The sequence below is a fragment of the Akebia trifoliata genome, chromosome 5 (assembly GCF_017979445.1).
Source record: "Akebia trifoliata isolate Shusen 1 chromosome 5, ASM1797944v1, whole genome shotgun sequence".
In the NCBI taxonomy this organism is placed as follows: domain Eukaryota; kingdom Viridiplantae; phylum Streptophyta; class Magnoliopsida; order Ranunculales; family Lardizabalaceae; genus Akebia; species Akebia trifoliata.
In genome coordinates, this window is record NC_141379.1 from 29,497,897 (window position 1) to 29,516,112 (window position 18,216).

Here is an 18,216-nt window from a genome sequence, read left to right on the forward strand (position 1 = left end):
TTAACAAGCATTAATTGTAGATTATGAGTTTTAACCTTTCCAATATAAATTTTATGTGTCACAAATATGACATTTAATAAATGTATTGGTTTTCCTTTTGGTAAATGCATTCTCTTGTTCCATTGGTTTCTCTAGCTTCTTTGGGCGGCTAGAGTTTAGGATCAATCTATAGCTAGGAGCCTAGGACTACATATTGGATCTGTATTTCCTTTTTATTTCTCTTGTGCTTAAGGTTTTGGTGATGGCTAAAGAGTTGAAGTCAATATTATTCCTTTTCGTGTTTCAGGTTTAGAGAAAGCAATTTCACTAAAGAGACATGGGTTCATAGCTTATCAGGTTCACCATCCTAGTTTTTCCATGAAAGGTAATGGGAGGGTACCTTTCTCTGCCACGGCCCAATGTTTATAGCAGTAGCGTAGCACAGAGTATTTAGTGAGAATTAACTCCGAAAGTTTTGGCAGTATTTTTGTATGTACAATAAGGAGCCAATGGTTGCCCGTCGGTGCTCGCCAACGGTTTATGTTTTTGAATGAGTTAACAATGTTGATCAATGGCCAATGGGGATCTTACTAATTCTGCAAAGAACAGGAGGGTTACGCAAATATATCCTATTTATCTTAACATTTGTTTCTTGATAAATGATCCCTATAGCTCATGAACATTTGAAAATTTTAAATTAGTATCGTAAGTGCATTGCTTATTGCCTTTCGGTTGGAAGAAGTGAATACCCTGCATGTCTAAAAAGTTGACTCAAACATTAGCAAAGAAAATATTTTTCCATAAGAAGGAAGCCAGTAACTGAAATGTTCTAGACATGACTCATACATGAATAAGCCAACCATATTGAAATGTTTGGGTGTTATGCAAAATGTTGCTAACATATGTATGCATACATCTCAGACATTGGTGGTGGATTGATGAATTCTTACCTGAGAACCACAATAGAAGTTAGGCTTTCCATATGGAACTGATGGCTTTTGAATGGGTACAAGGCACGCTTTTGATGATCGAATGAATCGTTGGGTAGTATTACAAAGGATAAAGTTTGGCAAGAAGTCATTTTGCATCTCTGTCCAAATCTGAGACTCAAAACAAATTGATTAATTGAAACTAGTCATAATAAACTCAAAGGTTGTTAGTTGATATGTAATAATCCAAAATTCACCGACTGTGCCCTTTTTCCTCCTAAAGACAAAAAAACATGTTTTTAGATGGAAGATTGGATCGTATGCATGATCACAAGCCTATTTATTATATTTCAAAATGAATCATGTGCATCACACCAATGTGTGAAATAATAACCTTACTCAATATTGTAGAAGAAATCTATTATGGAGGCATTTCATTCAAATATCATTCAGGTTGCAGCGTAAGCAGCACAGATTTCATAATAAGAGACTTATAATGAAGGTGATAGTTTTGAACACTTGTATAATTAGGAAATATTAAAGGTTTAAAATAAAAATGTTCGACACTAGCATATAGAAGCATGGTTCAAAGTTCTGTTCCATTTTGTAATGTTTTGGCAGAAAATTCTGATTTCAGCCAAAACTAGAACTGTTTTGGAATGTCTGTCTGGGCTGAGACCACTCTGTTTTGCTACTGACCGAAACACTGTTCAAGATAAGATGTTAAACCTTCTATAGGAGTACTTGCTTAATAAAAGCGTTTTTTAACACAACCAAATTGGGATAGGAAATGCCGCTCCTCAAAAGAACATTATGCTATATCATTATTCTTAACCTAGATCCAAAGAAATCCGAAGATTTTTCTCATTTTTGTTTTTAACCAATTTAAAATGAACTAAAAATGTAAAAAAAAACCTCATATAATGACCTAGTCATCACCTCCATTGTTCTTTTAAAGACATAGTTCCATTCTAATCTTCTTTACCAATATCTGTCAGGACAGATATCATAAGGGCAAAATTAATTTATTTTTAAATCACACTCATAGTTTCTTATCTGTCCTCTAAAACTGTACTTGAAAGACCAGGCATAATGCAGAAGCACATCAGATGTTATAGTACATTTTTAAGATTTCCATGCCAGAAGATAAACATGCGTAATAGAAACAAAAGGAAAAACTAGTAAAAGAAAGAAGGAATAAGATGTCAGAATTTTTTCTAATATGGTGGTCCAAGCCATTGCCTCCATTCTTGGGGGCATCAGCTATCCCTATTCAGATGCTTTTGTCATTCATTTATCCTGGGAGTTGAATAGATCTTCTGGAGATTGAATAAAATCCAAACCTCCTCTATCTCTTTGTCCAAAAAATGCAAATTAAACTTCATAGTTTTTGAAGTAAAAAATTTTATTGAGTGAAAGTAAAAAAGAAGAGGAAGAAGCAAGACATATACGAGGAAAGAGATTTCCCTCATTCAAGATTTGAAAAGACAACCAAAAAGCCAAATGAGAGTAGTTCAACTGATTTATCCAACCCCGATATCTTTCAAATTTGTCCTACTTTTTACACGCATTCACCTATTTCAAAGTACAAATCAGATCCAACATAAGCTTACCAGGAGCATTGCTTACACATGCATGAGAGACAAAGAGAGGATATTAATTAATAACTTAGACATAAAATAATTAATTTAAGAAAATAAAAAAACAAAAGAAATTTTGTAATTCCAATGGAAACATGTAACCCTTTGTAAACTATGATATCTTCATCATACATAAGCCAAAGTTCCATCAATAGTTGCTTGCATATGATGAAATGTCAATTAATTTGGACAAGCATATAATGATTTATACTTACATGAGCTATCAAATCAAATGATACTATCAGTTACAACTAATTTTAGTGAAAAGGATATAACCATACCTGAGAAGCAAGTCGACTAGAAAATGAAATGAGAGAGATGTTTTCTTGCATCTCATTCAACATGAGATTGAATGAGTCTATTGAAAGATCTTTGGAGAGCAATTGATGTGAATGTTTCAAGAGATCCAAGAGCTTCTCTAATTCCTAGAGACAATTCCATCAGAATAAAAATTAGACATTAATGTGAGTGTTCTAATATATCCAAGAGCTTCAAGCAAAGAACACAATTCCATCAGAATAATTAGACATTGTTGCGAAATAAAATAGAATAACTATATACTTACCACAATAGCACATAGATCCTGAGACTCAAAGCGATCAAACAGAAACTCAAGATTCTCTCTGAACATTTTGTTCATCCGTTCTGTGATTAAGCTCCTAAAATTAATCGTCCTCCCCAGTAACTACATATGAAATCAAGTTTGTCAGTCTGTTCATAGAGCAATAAATATACAACTAATATGGAAGCAACCAACAATACAGTATCTAATCAGAAAACAGAATCAGATTAATAAAGAGAAAATTTGCATACATTGCTTGAGCAAACAATTAAAGGTATTATAAGAAGTAGAGGAGAATATTCTATTCCACAAATATTATAAAGATGTGTATATCATGTCCAGGTTAAGTACAAATGGCATTTGAACATTTACAAAACAAGAAAACATAACAATATGCAGCTGTATAACAAGGACACTCCATTTTCTAAGATTTTACTATGCCAATACTATGTTAAAAAGGTTACATATCCACACACACAAAAAAAACTAAGTTAAAAAGGTATGTAACTTTAAAGTTTCAACGTTTTTTGCTAAATAACTTTAATGTTTCAACTTATCTAAATACTTTCTTTCACAATCCCAAGCCATTGAATATACAATGATCCCTCATCCAAAAGTGCCACATGAAATTTTGGGCCTCTATTAGGTGGGCCCAAACACCAAATATTACCCTGATTGATGATTTCTAAACATTGCATTTGAGCAAAAAAAATAAAAAATTCAAAAAGAACCATGTCCATGCAAAGAAAAAAAAAAGGTTTCCAAGACTTTGCAAATCAGAGATGTACATGACTATATTAAGAACTACTTAAGAGGGTGAAGTTTATGGTCTACGCTCAAAGAAAAGCACAAGATACAGGCTGCCAGTGAAACAGTGTACGCAAATAACAGTACCAATATATAGGGAATTCCCTTCCCTATATTATGTAATTTCCAACATTTAATTATATAAAATTCATATATGTTGCTATAAAAAAAACGAAATGAAAATATTAAAAAACAAAATTATATATTCTCACCTTCACTTTGGTCATCCTTAACAATGCATTGAATCTCATCGGTTGGATAGAATATTTTTCACCATTGTCCAAGGCAAAGAGGAATGATGGATCAAGTAGCTCACTGCAAAAGTTGTAAATAACCAAAAACAAAAAACAAAAAAAATCCAAAAGAATTAGTTTGAATTTTTTTACAAGGACAAGAAAGATAAAGAAACATAGAGGGAAAAAGGTATACCTTGCTGCCCAACTTTTATAGTATGTGAAAATGGTCTCACTTAACTTCAAAACAAGTTGATCAAAACAAAGATCTACCTATAAAAACAAACACCAATAAATCACTTTGCAAGTAAAAGAGCGATCTTTCCACTCGTTTGCTATGAAAATTCAACTATTCTCCTGCTTATCAATAGGGAGAAAAAAAACTATTCAAGCATAAAGTGAAGAACAGAACCTATAAAAAAATTTCTATAAGTGTAAACATTTTGAATGTTTTTAACACCAAAAATTCATTCCATGAACGAAAATTGGATAACAAATTCTCATGCCCATAGTAATCAAAACTGAATATAATTCCATGACATATTTCCATTTATACACGGATCGACATGAAACATAATTAAAAGTTTCTTTTTGTAGATATTGTGGTGAACAGTAAATTTCAACCACAATAATCAATTTTAAAATATTAATGCAAGATTTTGGCAGGAACATGTAGATATCTAGTAGAGTTCAATCGTTCATAAAATAAGCAATATATATAATTATAAATTATTAATAGAAAGGGCTAGCAAATTACATATAATATTCACTTACTAGTAAAAATGACTTATGATTGGTTAGGTATCTTGTTTTTAAAGTATTTTAAGAATATTAGCAAGTTCATATAAGTTCACAAATAGAATCATCCACGTTCTAATTAGTTGGATATGTATTACAAAAATATTAATATGTTTAAAATAAAAGTACAAAATGGATAATAGTGGGTAATTTTGTAATTAAGAGTTGTTCTTTTCTTCTTTGTTTTTTTTTTTTTTTTGGTGTCTACATATTTAAGGTATGTGCAGTTAATGTGACCAAGGTTTCAAATCTTGTTTCGAGGAAATGTTTCAATTAAGAGAGAAACTGAAGTAGTCTCAACCCAAAAATTCAATGTTTCAGGGTAAATTTTTTGTTCTGGTTTCAACCGAAATGTTCCACTAAAACCATGACGATGACATTACTATTATCATATGGATGTAGAATATACTTTATCTTGACCTACAGACTCTCAAATACATGATCCAACAAGAAAAAAAATGCTAATAATCTTCATTTGCATACTCCATATGGTAGTTTATCGTAGTTTTGGGCTTATGAGTGCTTTCACATGTGCTTTACCATTCCTATAGCTGATGAAAAATTTTCTATATTTCCATCATTTTCATGACTATTCTAAGAAATTGGGAGGATAATGTATATTATACACTGTACTAGATCAGAGATAACCTATGTTGTTGGTAGGTTAAGTAGATACACCAACAACCAAGAATACGATCACCGAGAGGGCTTAATTAGGGTGTTGAGAAATTTAAAAAATACTATTGAATAAGACCTAGATAGTGTAAGATTTTCCATTGTACTTTTAAGAGTAAAGCAATACCAATTAGATTTCAAACTCTGCCGGAGTTGAGATGATCGGTTGCCTACTGTCTTTGGGAAAACTCAGATTTCTTATTCAGAAATCATATTCTCAATGGGTCAGACAAAACATTGTATGATGTGTATTCATCCATATAGACTACAAAGAAACTTTGCGACATTGGAGAAGAGTACATGACTGAAGACATGGGAAGGTAAAAAGTTGGTTGTTGATCGGTTCTTGGACCTAAAGATAGAGGATTCTAAATCTCTCATATTTCAGATTCAAGAACTCCATATTTTTTTACATCAGACTCTTTCTCACTAGTCTCCTTTTATTTTTAGGTAAAGGCCCCTTCTTTGAAATGGGAACATTTCCCCTTCCTTTAATCAATCTGATCATACCTCTACTCGCTCATCATTGTCTACAACTTATCCAAAAATATTGCGGTTAGCAGAAAAGGGGCTTGTTGTACACCAAATAAGTACACCTTCCGTGAAAAATTCAAACAAGAACACTCGCAAAACTTTAGAACAAACAACCTGCATAGCTTGCAATAACTCAAATAATTGGGTATAATTTCAACACCTCTGCTTCAATTTCATCATACAGAAAGCGTTGCTTAAGCACGACCAGTGCATGCTGAGCAGAATCATTATAGATGTCAAATGGTAGCAGAATGCTCTCAAGAAGACCAGCACTTTGGGACTCAATCACATGATCCACCAACAGCCATGGAAGAGAGCATTCAATGGGAAACTGTAAATGGAAAATGAAACAGTCAAATACTAAGGACTTCAACAGATTTGAGCCTATAAAAGTTACCCTGACATAAAAGCCATATAGAAAAATTCAAAGAACTAGTGAGAGGGGATATACATTATTGACATAAAACTAAACGACAAAGATTGGTGTGGAAAGAAGTGAGAAGATCCACATTACATGCATGTCACTGGTTAGAAAACTATCAGGACTCCCCACTCCAAGGATCCTGAGTTTGACTTGATTTGAGGTTCAAGAAATATGGCCATTTGGTATACTTTATAGTAACATTAATTGCAGGATTCATTTTATTTTCCAAAACCTCTCTACTGATTTGTTAATAGCTTCCCAAGTGAAAGTGAAGCAGGTCTTTTACTTGCTCCTATGTCCCACCCTCCTGACTATATAATAACTTGTCCAGTGAAAGTTTGGTAGTTCCTACTGGATAAGCCTGTTGGAGATCGATAATTCATAGGACAAGGAAGGCTTTGAACCTAGTTTGTCGTATAAACACTCGGAAACTGACACATTCAAATGAGGGATCTGGTTTAGTTAGGAATTTATGTTTGGTGTCCCGACAGATTACCAACCCTAAGAAGATGATGTGCTGCGAATGGTTAAGCCTGTTTTTAACGAGTTTGGTGACTTAAAAAGGTGAAGGGGGAGGAGGGGCGGGGGGGTTTGAACCAAGCTCTATGGTATCCACAGTTACAAACTTTACCAATTTAGCAAGCTAGCACCTCCAGAGGAATGTTGGAATGTTGGTGCTTCCACCGCCATTTTGTTCAGAGGATTGGTAATTCACCTCCAGTGGCACACAAAATGCACCTCTATTGGGTAAATGCTTGCAACAATTTTTGACCCATCTAGTTTACCTGCTTACAAACCTCACAAATTAAGCAAGCTTTAGCTTGATTATTTTATGGTTTAAAAAAAAAAAACAAATTGGGGCTTCCACCATGATCAGCTCATTCTTCTCAGGGGGATTGGTAAACTACTTCCAAATGGCACACTAAATGAACATCCCATGGATTAATGCTTCCAATGGGTTTGGAACCAAGGTCTATTTTTTCCATGCATACAGAAACCTCACCAACTAAGCAATCTTTAGTTAGAACCTATCAAAGCATGTTTTGTGGATAGGTAACAAAAAAGTAAAGGTAGGTTTTGAACTTAGATCCGTGGTAAAAGATAAGATGACAGTTCAATTTTTGGTGTTTTCTTAATGGCAAGCCCATTTTTTTCAGAGGATTGGTAACCCACGGCCAAGTGGCGCAATAATGCACCTCCTTCAGATATAAGCTCATATTTTCTGAACCAGAATCTGTTTTTTTCTTCTTCTTCCCTGCTTACAAACCTCGCCAAGTATGCATACTTTAGTTGGTCAGGAAAAAAAACTGACAGCAAGCAGGGTGTCAAGAACAGAAAAGTGGTTATGGACTTGGTGATTGAAGTCAATTCCCAAAAACCAGGTTCAATAGCATATCGATCCAATTTAGTTATAGAGAAGAAAGGGGTGGGCCCATAGCTCAGCTGGTAGACATATTGAAATACAACTTCCAGGTTGTGGGTTGAAGTCCAACTTACAAACCAAAAAGCAAGCTAGAGACAAATAGGGTAGTATACATTTTGGCAGGTTAAAGTACGAATAATAGGGAAATTATTTTTTTTGCATTTTAAATTCCCCAGTGATCTTTCTAATATTGTTAGGAGGCACTAGAGACTGTAAATATGCTTTATTGTAGAAATTTTATTTATAAGGGTATGACAAATATAAAGCCAGCCCTCCAAAAACAATGTCAAGTGAAAGTGAAGATTCTAGTCCTCCATAAAAGTTAACAAAAATATTCGAAGTGCAACTGAAATAAACCTCAATGTAAAAAACAAATTGTGGTTAGGCTTTGAGGTAAAATAGATGCGCTTTGGGAGTACTCCAATTGTTTGTTATTACAATCTGAGTTATATAATATTGGTCTTGTTTACCTGGATGACACGAGAAGACTCCAAATAAAATTCTCTAAACCAGAGGAAACCAAGATCCGTTAATGTTCCAACTGCAACTGCAAGTACCAAGAACTTGTAATTTAAGTAGTTTGCCAATAGAGAATCTAAAAGGTGACTTTGCAATAGAATAAATTTCTATTCTATCAACAATACCAAGCAAGGATGTGCAACAATTAGAAAAGACCTTCAAAGAAAAGAAAAAAGATCAATTCATGAGTAAAGGATAAAAATTAAATTAGTAATATAGCATTTCATGCTTCAACGCTCGAATGAATATTTGAAATTGAGTCAATTGGGTCAGCTCAATGAATCTTGCTTCTCCATTCCACTCTGTCCAAAGCCAAATCATATGCTATTTGAAGGTGAGTGCATATCTGCTTTCACTATTTCCATCCACATTCTTTTGAGTCATCCTCTCAATCTTTTAGATCCTTTGACCTGAATATTTCTTCTAATCGGAGTTGTAATCGGCCTTCACTAAATATTCCCAAACTATCTTAGTTGACTTTATCTTAGTTTAGCACCTATGGGATCTCAAATTCTATTCCATTTCTTAAACAAAGGCTACATATTTATAGAGTTGACTACTCAAACTACTGCTATTACATTTACTAGTCTCACCTATATCCCATATAACCACAACTAATGCTATAAATTACATATACATCACATAAAAACATAAAGTCCCAAACTAACTTGCATTCTTCCCACCAATGGGTTAATTTTCAAGGCATTACATGCCTTTCCAACAAGTGGGATGTCCAACCCCTTGGGAACTTCAATTTTGTTGGCTTTGACTTAGTTTTGACTTGAAATGGATCTTAGGTTAACATTAAATGCTAAGGCATGAGGCACAGTATTTCACTCCAAGGTTTAAAATCCCGTTTCAAAGCAATGTTTCGGTTAGGAGAATATTCAGGACTATGTCAACCAAAACAATTTGAGACAAACCAAAAAGAAAAAAAAAAAAACTAGTTGGAGAAGACACAGGTTGAATGTAAACTGAATGGTATAGCAGAGGAAAACTTTATAATTATAAAACTACTATGTAATAATAATCTAAAATGCAAAAGTAAAAATAAAATAAAAAAAGAAAAAGAAAAACAACACATCCCCATTAAGAACTACAACTTAGTCAAAAGACGCCAAAAAGCCAGTCATGCCCCTAAGGCATATGCCTTTCTCAACACCTCTTTGTAAATTGGTTGGAAGGAGGGTTGCCTTGTATATATCTAGGGTGGCAATGATCCGATTATAATCCGGTATCCGATCCAATCCGAACCGAAAAAATAGGATTTGGATTTGGAAATTGGATTTTCGGATCAGATTTGGATTAAATTTTACAGATCCGAAATAATTTCGGATTGGTTTCAGGATACCCTCGATCCGAACCGATTTTTCATTTACACATATCTCTATATATAACCATCAATCCAATGGTTGGGATTTAAAATAACAAAAAAGAAATAAAGAAAACAAAAAGAACCCATCGTCGCCAGCCCTTCACCTTCCATAACCCACTCACCCCCAAATCTTCCTTCTCTCTCTCTCTCTCTCTCTCCTCTCTCTCTCTCTCTCTCTCTCTCTCTCTCTCTCTCTGTAAAAGTAAAAAAGAACCCATACTCCCCAACCCTTCATCTTCCAAAACCCACTCACCGCCAAATCTTCCTTCTCTTTCTCTCTCTGTAAAAGTAAAAAAGAACCCAGACTCCCCAACCCTTCATCTTCCAAAACGCACTCACCCCCTAATCTTCTTTCTCTCTCTCTCTGTAAAAGTAAAAAAGAACCCATACTCCCCAACCCTTCATCTTCCAAAACCCACTCACCCCCAAATCTTCCTCCTCCTCCTCATTTTTCTCTCTCTCTCTATATATATATATATGAAAAAATAGATTCTCTAATCTAGGGTTTGGAGATGGTGACCAAAAGATGGAGATTAATCGGTAGCAGATCTGGAAAGTAGATTAATCGGTAGCAACCTAGTTTTAATGAAGGCTAAGGTTCTCTCTCTCTTATTCTTCCTCCTCCCACCGCCTCTCTTCTTCTTCTCTCTGTGGACATTAAGGGATTAAGGGTTTGGATGATTTGAGAAGAAAAATTAAGTTATTTGGGCTGGATCGGATCGGTTTGGTGTGATGTATCTTTTAATTGGATCGGATTTGGTTAAAGAATTTGTTAATCTGATCGGATCGGATCGGATATGGATCACATACCAACATTTTTGGATCAGTAACGGATTGGTACTGATCCAACACTGAATCGAACCATTGCCAGCCATATGTATATCCCAGCCTCTATTGACATTCTCATTTGTTGTTTATACATTGGGATGTCTGGTTCCCCTAATTTTCTCTTCTCCACTTCAACATATATGTCTCACTTACTAAAATATCGATAAGAAACATCACAAGAAAAGCATTAAAGTTTACTCAAGATACACGACATACTTCATCCAACAGCGTCACTGTTCTCTATCAGGAGAGAATAAAACAATTTATATACAAACATACCAACGCAAGCAAGATGAGAAGTTACCTGTGTAGTCCAGAATATGCAGGAAAAAGCTAAGTTTGTAAAAGAAGGTCTCCAAATGCTTCAGATCGTTAATAGAATGCTCTGAGCCATTGTTCCCAAAGAGCCCACCAGGTTTCCTTAAATTACCACCAGAGACCAGCTCATATATTAGGAACTGCAGGCAATGAACCTGAAAAATAAAAAAAATTCACTTAATGAAGATAACAATAAAAACTCAATGCACCATCTTGACCCGAGTTTGCCTTATCAAGTATGTAATAATGTCATAAAGGGTTATTTGTATTAGCATGAGTAAAAAGCCAACATGTAGCCTTCCAAAAAAAAAAACAAAAAACTAACATGCACTTGGTGAATACTTAATGTGTTGCTGAAGTGCCAACTTAGCCAAGTTGGCCATGCTAGTGGAGTATTGTTATAAGTCCTAAGTTCTAACCCCGAACCCTTAACTTGTCAAAAGAAAAAAAAATACTTATGAGTACAATTCCTTGTTAGTTTGTAATTTGTTTTAAAATTCGTTTTTATTATTTAGACTGTAAATAGAAGTGCTTAGAAGTATCCAAATTGAGTTACAATAGGATTAGAAAGTTTCTAATATGTTATAGATAGGTTAGGAATGTTAATTTTTAGTATTTTAGTAGGATTCTAAGTTGTTACAATATAGTTATTTATACAAAGAGCTCCAAATCCGAAAATTAATAATAATAAAATGTATACAATTCTTTACTTAGAACAAATCTATCTTCTAGTTTTTTAGTGTTTTGAATCCATCGATTCACCCTTTTGAACCTATTGTTTCGACTTTAGTCCATTGACTCTAAATCCTAGTTAGAATCTTAGTAGTTTCTTAATTCTAGTAGGATTTTTATTTTCTGAATTTAGTAGGATTTCTATTTCATAGTTATGTTAGGAGTACAATTCCTTGTTAGTTTCTAATTAGTTTTAAAATTCTTTTTTATTATTGTAACTCAATTTGGATACTTCTAAGCACTTCTAATTATGGCTTAAATAATAAAAACGAATTCATAACATAATAGAAACTAATAAAGAATTGTACTCCTAAAATAACTGTGAAATATAAATCCTACCAAAACTAAAAATATATAAATCCAACTAGAATTAAGAAACTACTAAGACTCTAACTAGGATTGTAGATGTCCTACATCATAAACCTAGGTTGTCATACATCACTAAACCAATGAGGAATCATGATAACATCAAGCCTAAGAAATCCAAACTGCCTGTTCTCATACAATAAATTCCAAGAAAAAGGGGTGTCTTGTTACATAGCTTCTGAGGTACATAATTATCAGTATTTTGAGTAACTAACTGGCTGAGCTAAACAGTTAGGAAAGCCACTTTGACAGAGGAAAACCTGAGCAGCAGTTGGTGCAACTGGCCTTGGATAAAAAAAGTTCCCTTTGCTTTCTTCACCTCCATGTTGCGAAGATTGTAATTCAGGTTCAGGCTTGCTTGTATTTGCCATCCAGTCTGCTGAAAGCGTTCGCATATCAGACAGTATCCTGAAATACACAATTTGACATAAAACATCAGCACTTAGTAAGCATGCAGCATTGAAATAAAGGAGCAGATTATAAAACTATGCCAGTTCATCTTCTTCAATATGAATGTGCAACCCCAGATAGTAATCCCAAGAAGTTTTACTTATCTTTTAAAAAAATGTTTATCTAGCAGTAAAAGTAATCGAGAGAAGTAAGCAGGCTAAGATGAGGAAATAACAACAAAAGTGAAATCCAGAAGACCCTAAATTTCAACAGGAATATATTATCCATTGAAAATTCAGCAAAATGAATAACTATTTTGACAATTGTGCATAAAAGAAAAGAAATGTATGTGCCTTTCTACGTTCGTTATTTTGTACAGGGAAATATTCCAAAAAAATTGGAAAATTATACAACTTAAATACCTAGTTCCATACAATTTATTCCATATGTTACTAAGGGATGTACAATATGAACTCGCTCTCAACAATAGAAAACTTGGCTTTGGATAGAGTGGAATGGAGGAACAGCATTGTTGTTGGTGGTGGTTGTATCGATTCATTAAAATCATAAAAACAATGCATATATAATAACAAAAAAACAACAGTATTGAATAAGTTAGGTTTGGTTTGAAAAAGTGTCAGCGTATGTATGACAAGTGAATTATATGGTTTCGTTAAATCGCAATTTCTAATAAAATATTTGTGCACCTTGAAAGATCCTTCTTCTTTCGAAATGTGGTTCGAAGCATGGTGGCCAATTTATTCTGCACAAAATCTTGGACTTCAGCATGAATTGTTTCCCATAAAGCATCGGCCACTAATGTATCACATCGTTGCATCATTGAGCCAATGCTCTTTATGTAACTAACAAGCTCTACCAGTGCCTTCCTTTCCTCTGGAGTATAATTCCAGCGTACCACCTATAATATATATAACGTTACAAATAATACATCATCTGTAATTGCAAAGAAAAAAAAAAACAGGTAAATAAATCAAATACAACAATGAATAAAATCACACCCTTCAATTACAGGAATAAAGGAATAAATCACACTACTATTTTGACTTCAGTGTGAAAATTATCAGAATATAACTAACAAATGGAAAATTCAATAAATTGTATAAAGAGAGATAAAAGAGGTCAAGGTCAGAAATAGAAATACATGATTCCTCAAGTTGTAGGACTCAATCAAGGAGCTTTTTTGACTAGTAGGAGAATTATTGATGGTTTTTTCCTCCTTATTGATAGCAAATGCCATCTTTATTTGGCTTTCTCGTAAGTTGGGTGTGGCTTAATAGTCTCTCGTGCAATGGCTGTGGCCCCTCAGCTGCTTTTTGTTGATATTTAAATACAATTTTAGTTATCAAAAAAGACAAGTGCCATCTTAATTTAAAAATAAATAGGCCAAAAGCTTTAGTTTCAAAACTGGGTGTGTGTGGATTCAATTTAGGGTTTCCAAAATTATGCCATGAAAAATATTTTAGGGGACCAATTAAGAATGTAGACTGTAGCTTCTTTTAGAGTGGCTTGACTTTCTACCCTCATCAGTGGTTCCTAAACACTTCACGAAGTTTTATGAGACCAAGAAGAGCATTGCACAAGAAATTAGCTAAAATCAGTGAAGAACATAGAGAGAAAAGTAGGGTTTAGGAAAACATTTTTGTTGATATAAGGATTCAACTATTTATCAATTATCATCTTGCTCTGCTGTGACAAGCTGCTAATACAACTAGTATCCTATTGATGCGTACTTCATATTAACAAGTTTTCTTCCTTCAGAAGGAAACTCTCAATTTCTACACTGAATTCTAATCTGGGTGGGACCTATTGAGAATATATAGTGAGCAAAAGGAGCTACGTAGACAAATTGAAGTCCAAAGTGAACAACCAAAATGCTAGGGAGTCAAAAATGGTCTTAGAAAATAAACCATAGTAAAATAGTAGATTCCAAGTGAAACATTATTTTAAAAAGCTAAGCATTAATTCCCTTTAGGTTCTATTAACCTGTTTTTCGCCACAAACCCCTCCAAATCAACAAAATTCCTAGGAAATCATCAAGAAAAAAAAAATGTCTCTATAAAAAACTCAACCGATTGACAACTACAATGCTCAAAGTGGGTCGAGGCATATCTATTGTCTTCTCTGAGCTTGCTAGAGGTTTGAAATTCAATTTGAATCAAAGCAACAGTCACTTTACGGGATGAGCATTAATCGTGATGAACAGCACCTCAAAGAACAATACCATTAGGTATAACACCGGATGAACAATGACCACAATGAATATTATCACAATGACCACTACAAAAATGCTTGAAGATAAGATTGAAAAAAATGACAAAAGAGATTTGAGCCCAATGGGTGATGCTGAAAAATCTACAAGGCTTATTTTAGGAAAATAGGAGATTCTTCTTGATTATTCTTGATCATTTTTGACTTTCTAGAACATTCTTGTAACCTTCTACAATAGGATAGTTTTCTAGAATATTCTTGTAATCCTCTACAATAGGATAGTTTTCTAGAATATTCTTGTAATAGGATAGTTGGTATAGTTTTCTAGAATATTCTTGTAATCCTCTACAATAGGATAGTTTTCTAGAATATTCTTGTAATAGGATAGTTAGTCTATAAATACCCTATTACGGCATTTGTAATGAGCAGAAAATAATTCTCAATAAATTCAGTTTCCTACATGGTATCAGAGCCTTAGGTTCATATCCTAGGAATCGATTTCTTTTTTTTTTTCTTTTTTTGCCATCTTGTTCGTTATTCATCTGTTTTTACCCTCCCTTTATTTTTCCCTTGGGATCTTTGTTGAATTCACGATGTCAGAAGGCAAACGGCAAGATCAAAGAAATGGTAACAAGGCCAATCTCATATGCAACTATTGCAAGAAGACAGGACACTTGAAGGAGCAGTGTTGGAAACTTCATGGGAGACCACAAAACTTTTCTGGTAGAAATGGGGGAGGATCAAGAAACTGGCAACAGAATTGGCAACAAAAGGGACATGCTAATCTGGCACAAACCGGCAGTGATGGCTCGGGTGCTCAAGAGAATTCTAATAGCAAGGAGATCAACAAAAAAGACATTGAATGGCTAAGATCACTTCTCAACTCCTTGGAGAAACCATCGGGTATGTGTTCATTTGCACATTCAGGTATGGTTTCTTCTTCTCATGCCTTTAGTGTCTCGGATAGTAACTATTTCGACTCTTGGATCATTGATTCAGGAGCAACTGACCACATGACTCATTGCTCCTTTATATTCTCCACATATGGTCCATGTTCTAATAACAGAAAAATTACATTAGCCGATGGGTCATTTGCTACTGTAGCAGGTCAAGGAGATATTCACATAAGTCCTTCATTAATCCTGAAAAATGTTTTGCACGTTCTAAAACTTACAATAAATCTAGTCTCTGTCCAAAATCTCACAAAGGATTTGAATTGTAGCTTGACCTTTTCATCCACCTCTTGTATTTTTCAGGACCGAGCTACGGGGATGACGATTGGGCATGCTAAGGAAAGCAGTGACCTTTATTACCTTGATGTGCAGAATAAAAATAAGAGTTGTAGGATTGACAATCCATCTTCCTTGTTGTCAGATACAAGATCTCCAATAAAAGACCAGATTTGGTCTTATCACCTTCAGTTTGGACATTCTTCCTTTAGAACTTTGAGTGTCATGTTTCCTTCCTTATTTAAGAATGTTGATATTCGTGAATTTCATTGTGACATTTGTGAGTTTGCCAAACACAAACGAGTTTCTTTTCCTTCGAGTAATAAAAAATCCTCATTTCCTTTTCAATTAATCCATAGTGACATTTGGGGACCGTCAAGAATTTCAAATATTTTAGGGGCTAAATGGTTTGTCACATTTATTGACGACTGTACTCGTGTCACATGGGTTTTTTTGCTAAAACAAAAATCTGATGTTTGCACGGTTCTCCCTATCTTTCATGACATGGTCAAAAATCAGTTTGGGGTTAAAATAAAAAAAATAAGATCTGACAATGCAAGATAATATTTTAATCAAGTATTATCTCCATATTTTCAAAAAAATGGGATAATACATGAACCTCTTGCATAGATACACCCCAACAGAATGGAGTGGCAGAAAGGAAGAATGGCCATCTCTTGTCAACAACTCGTGCATTGTTATTCCAACGGAATGTCCCCAAATACTTATGGGGTGAAGCAGTTCTCACATCAGCCCACTTAATAAACCGTACTCCATCTCGAGTTCTTGATTTTAAAAGTCCCTGGGAGGTCTTTTCCAAATTTTTTCCTGATTTTGCATCTCACAATCAATTGTCACCTCGAGTTTTTGGATGTGTCTCGTTTGTTCATATTCATTCTCATGGTCGTAGTAAACTTGATCCTCGAGCTCTTAGGTGTGTCTTCATGGGGTATTCCTCAACTCAAAAGGGTTATAAATGTTATCATCCACCATCTCGCAAAATCTTTGTGTCTGCCGATGTAACTTTTGTTGAAAGTGAAAGTTTTTTCCAATCTTCTCTTTAGGGGGAGACACTTACTAGTGAAGATAGGACCAAGGGGATCATGGCTTTCTAATGGACTTTCCTGCTCAAGCTAGCCAACCACCAACACAAAACACTCCACCATTTCCCTTGTCTGAAACTGAACCACCAAAACAACTTGAACAAAAAGAAGTTGAGCCATCAAAACAACCCGAAGCTGAACAGCTTGAACCTATAACCCCAGGACATACTTGTATTGAATCAGTTATCACGAAACCATTGCAAGTTTACTCAAGGAAAAGAGGTTCCACTGCTAAGCCGAAGCTAAAAGCGTCTGAACCAACTCTCGGAAATGAGGTAAATATTGATATCCCTGTCATCAACTTGTCTTCTGAAGTTTTTGAAAAAAATGATCTTGACTTACCCATTGCAGTTAGAAAAGGTACCCGAAATTGTACAAAATATCCATTGTCTCATTTTGTGTCATTCGAAAAAGTGTCACCATCACACAAAAGCTTTCTCACCCATCTAAACTCCACAACCATACCACAAACACTATCTGAGGCCCTAAGCAAAGAAGAATGGAGACATGCTATGAAAGTGGAAATGGATGCACTCACAAAGAACAAAACCTGGGAGTTGGTGGAGCTACCCAAAGGAAAGAAACCTGTTGGATGCAAATGGGTGTTTTCCCTGAAGTATAAAACTGATGGATCACTTGAACGATACAAAGTCAAGTTAGTTGCAAAAGGTTATACACAGACCTATGGAGTGGACTATGAAGAAACATTTGCACCGGTGACTAAGATGAACATAGTAAGGATTTTGTTGTCATTGGCAGCCAACTTAGATTGGAGTTTACACCAATTCGACGTGAAAAACGCATCTGTTCACGGAGACCTAGAGGAAGAAATTTATATGGTGAGGCCTCCAGGATTTGATGACAATTCAGGAGATAAGAAAGTATGCAGGTTGAAGAAAGCATCCACGAGCATGGTTTGGAAAGTTTACAAAAACAATGTTAGGAATGGACTACAAACAAAGTCAAGGTGATCACACTCTATTCATAAAACACTCGGCCTTTGGGGGAGTAACTGCACTACTGGTATATGTGGACGATATTATTGTCACTGGTAATGATGCGAAGGAAGAAGGAGCACTCAAGAAACATCTTGCAGAAGAGTTTGAAATAAAGGACCTAGGCA

At 34.7% G+C, this 18,216-nt stretch overlaps 1 protein-coding gene across 2 annotated transcripts in view; it reads right to left on the reverse strand.

Annotated features, from left to right (window-relative positions):
• Nucleotides 1-18,216, reverse strand: part of PIR121 (transcription activator) — a 43,118-nt gene that overhangs the window by 5,154 nt on the left and 19,748 nt on the right. For both annotated transcript variants that reach the window (XM_086443553.1, XM_086443552.1), the window contains exons 14-23: nt 13,240-13,451; nt 12,403-12,550; nt 11,031-11,199; nt 8,475-8,551; nt 6,318-6,488; nt 4,347-4,423; nt 4,130-4,232; nt 3,114-3,233; nt 2,830-2,973; nt 930-1,079 (exon numbers count right to left, since the gene is read on the reverse strand). In XM_086443553.1, the coding sequence (XP_086299679.1) occupies nt 930-1,079; nt 2,830-2,973; nt 3,114-3,233; nt 4,130-4,232; nt 4,347-4,423; nt 6,318-6,488; nt 8,475-8,551; nt 11,031-11,199; nt 12,403-12,550; nt 13,240-13,451 (1,371 nt within the window). The remainder of the gene's footprint in view (nt 1-929; nt 1,080-2,829; nt 2,974-3,113; nt 3,234-4,129; nt 4,233-4,346; nt 4,424-6,317; nt 6,489-8,474; nt 8,552-11,030; nt 11,200-12,402; nt 12,551-13,239; nt 13,452-18,216) is intronic.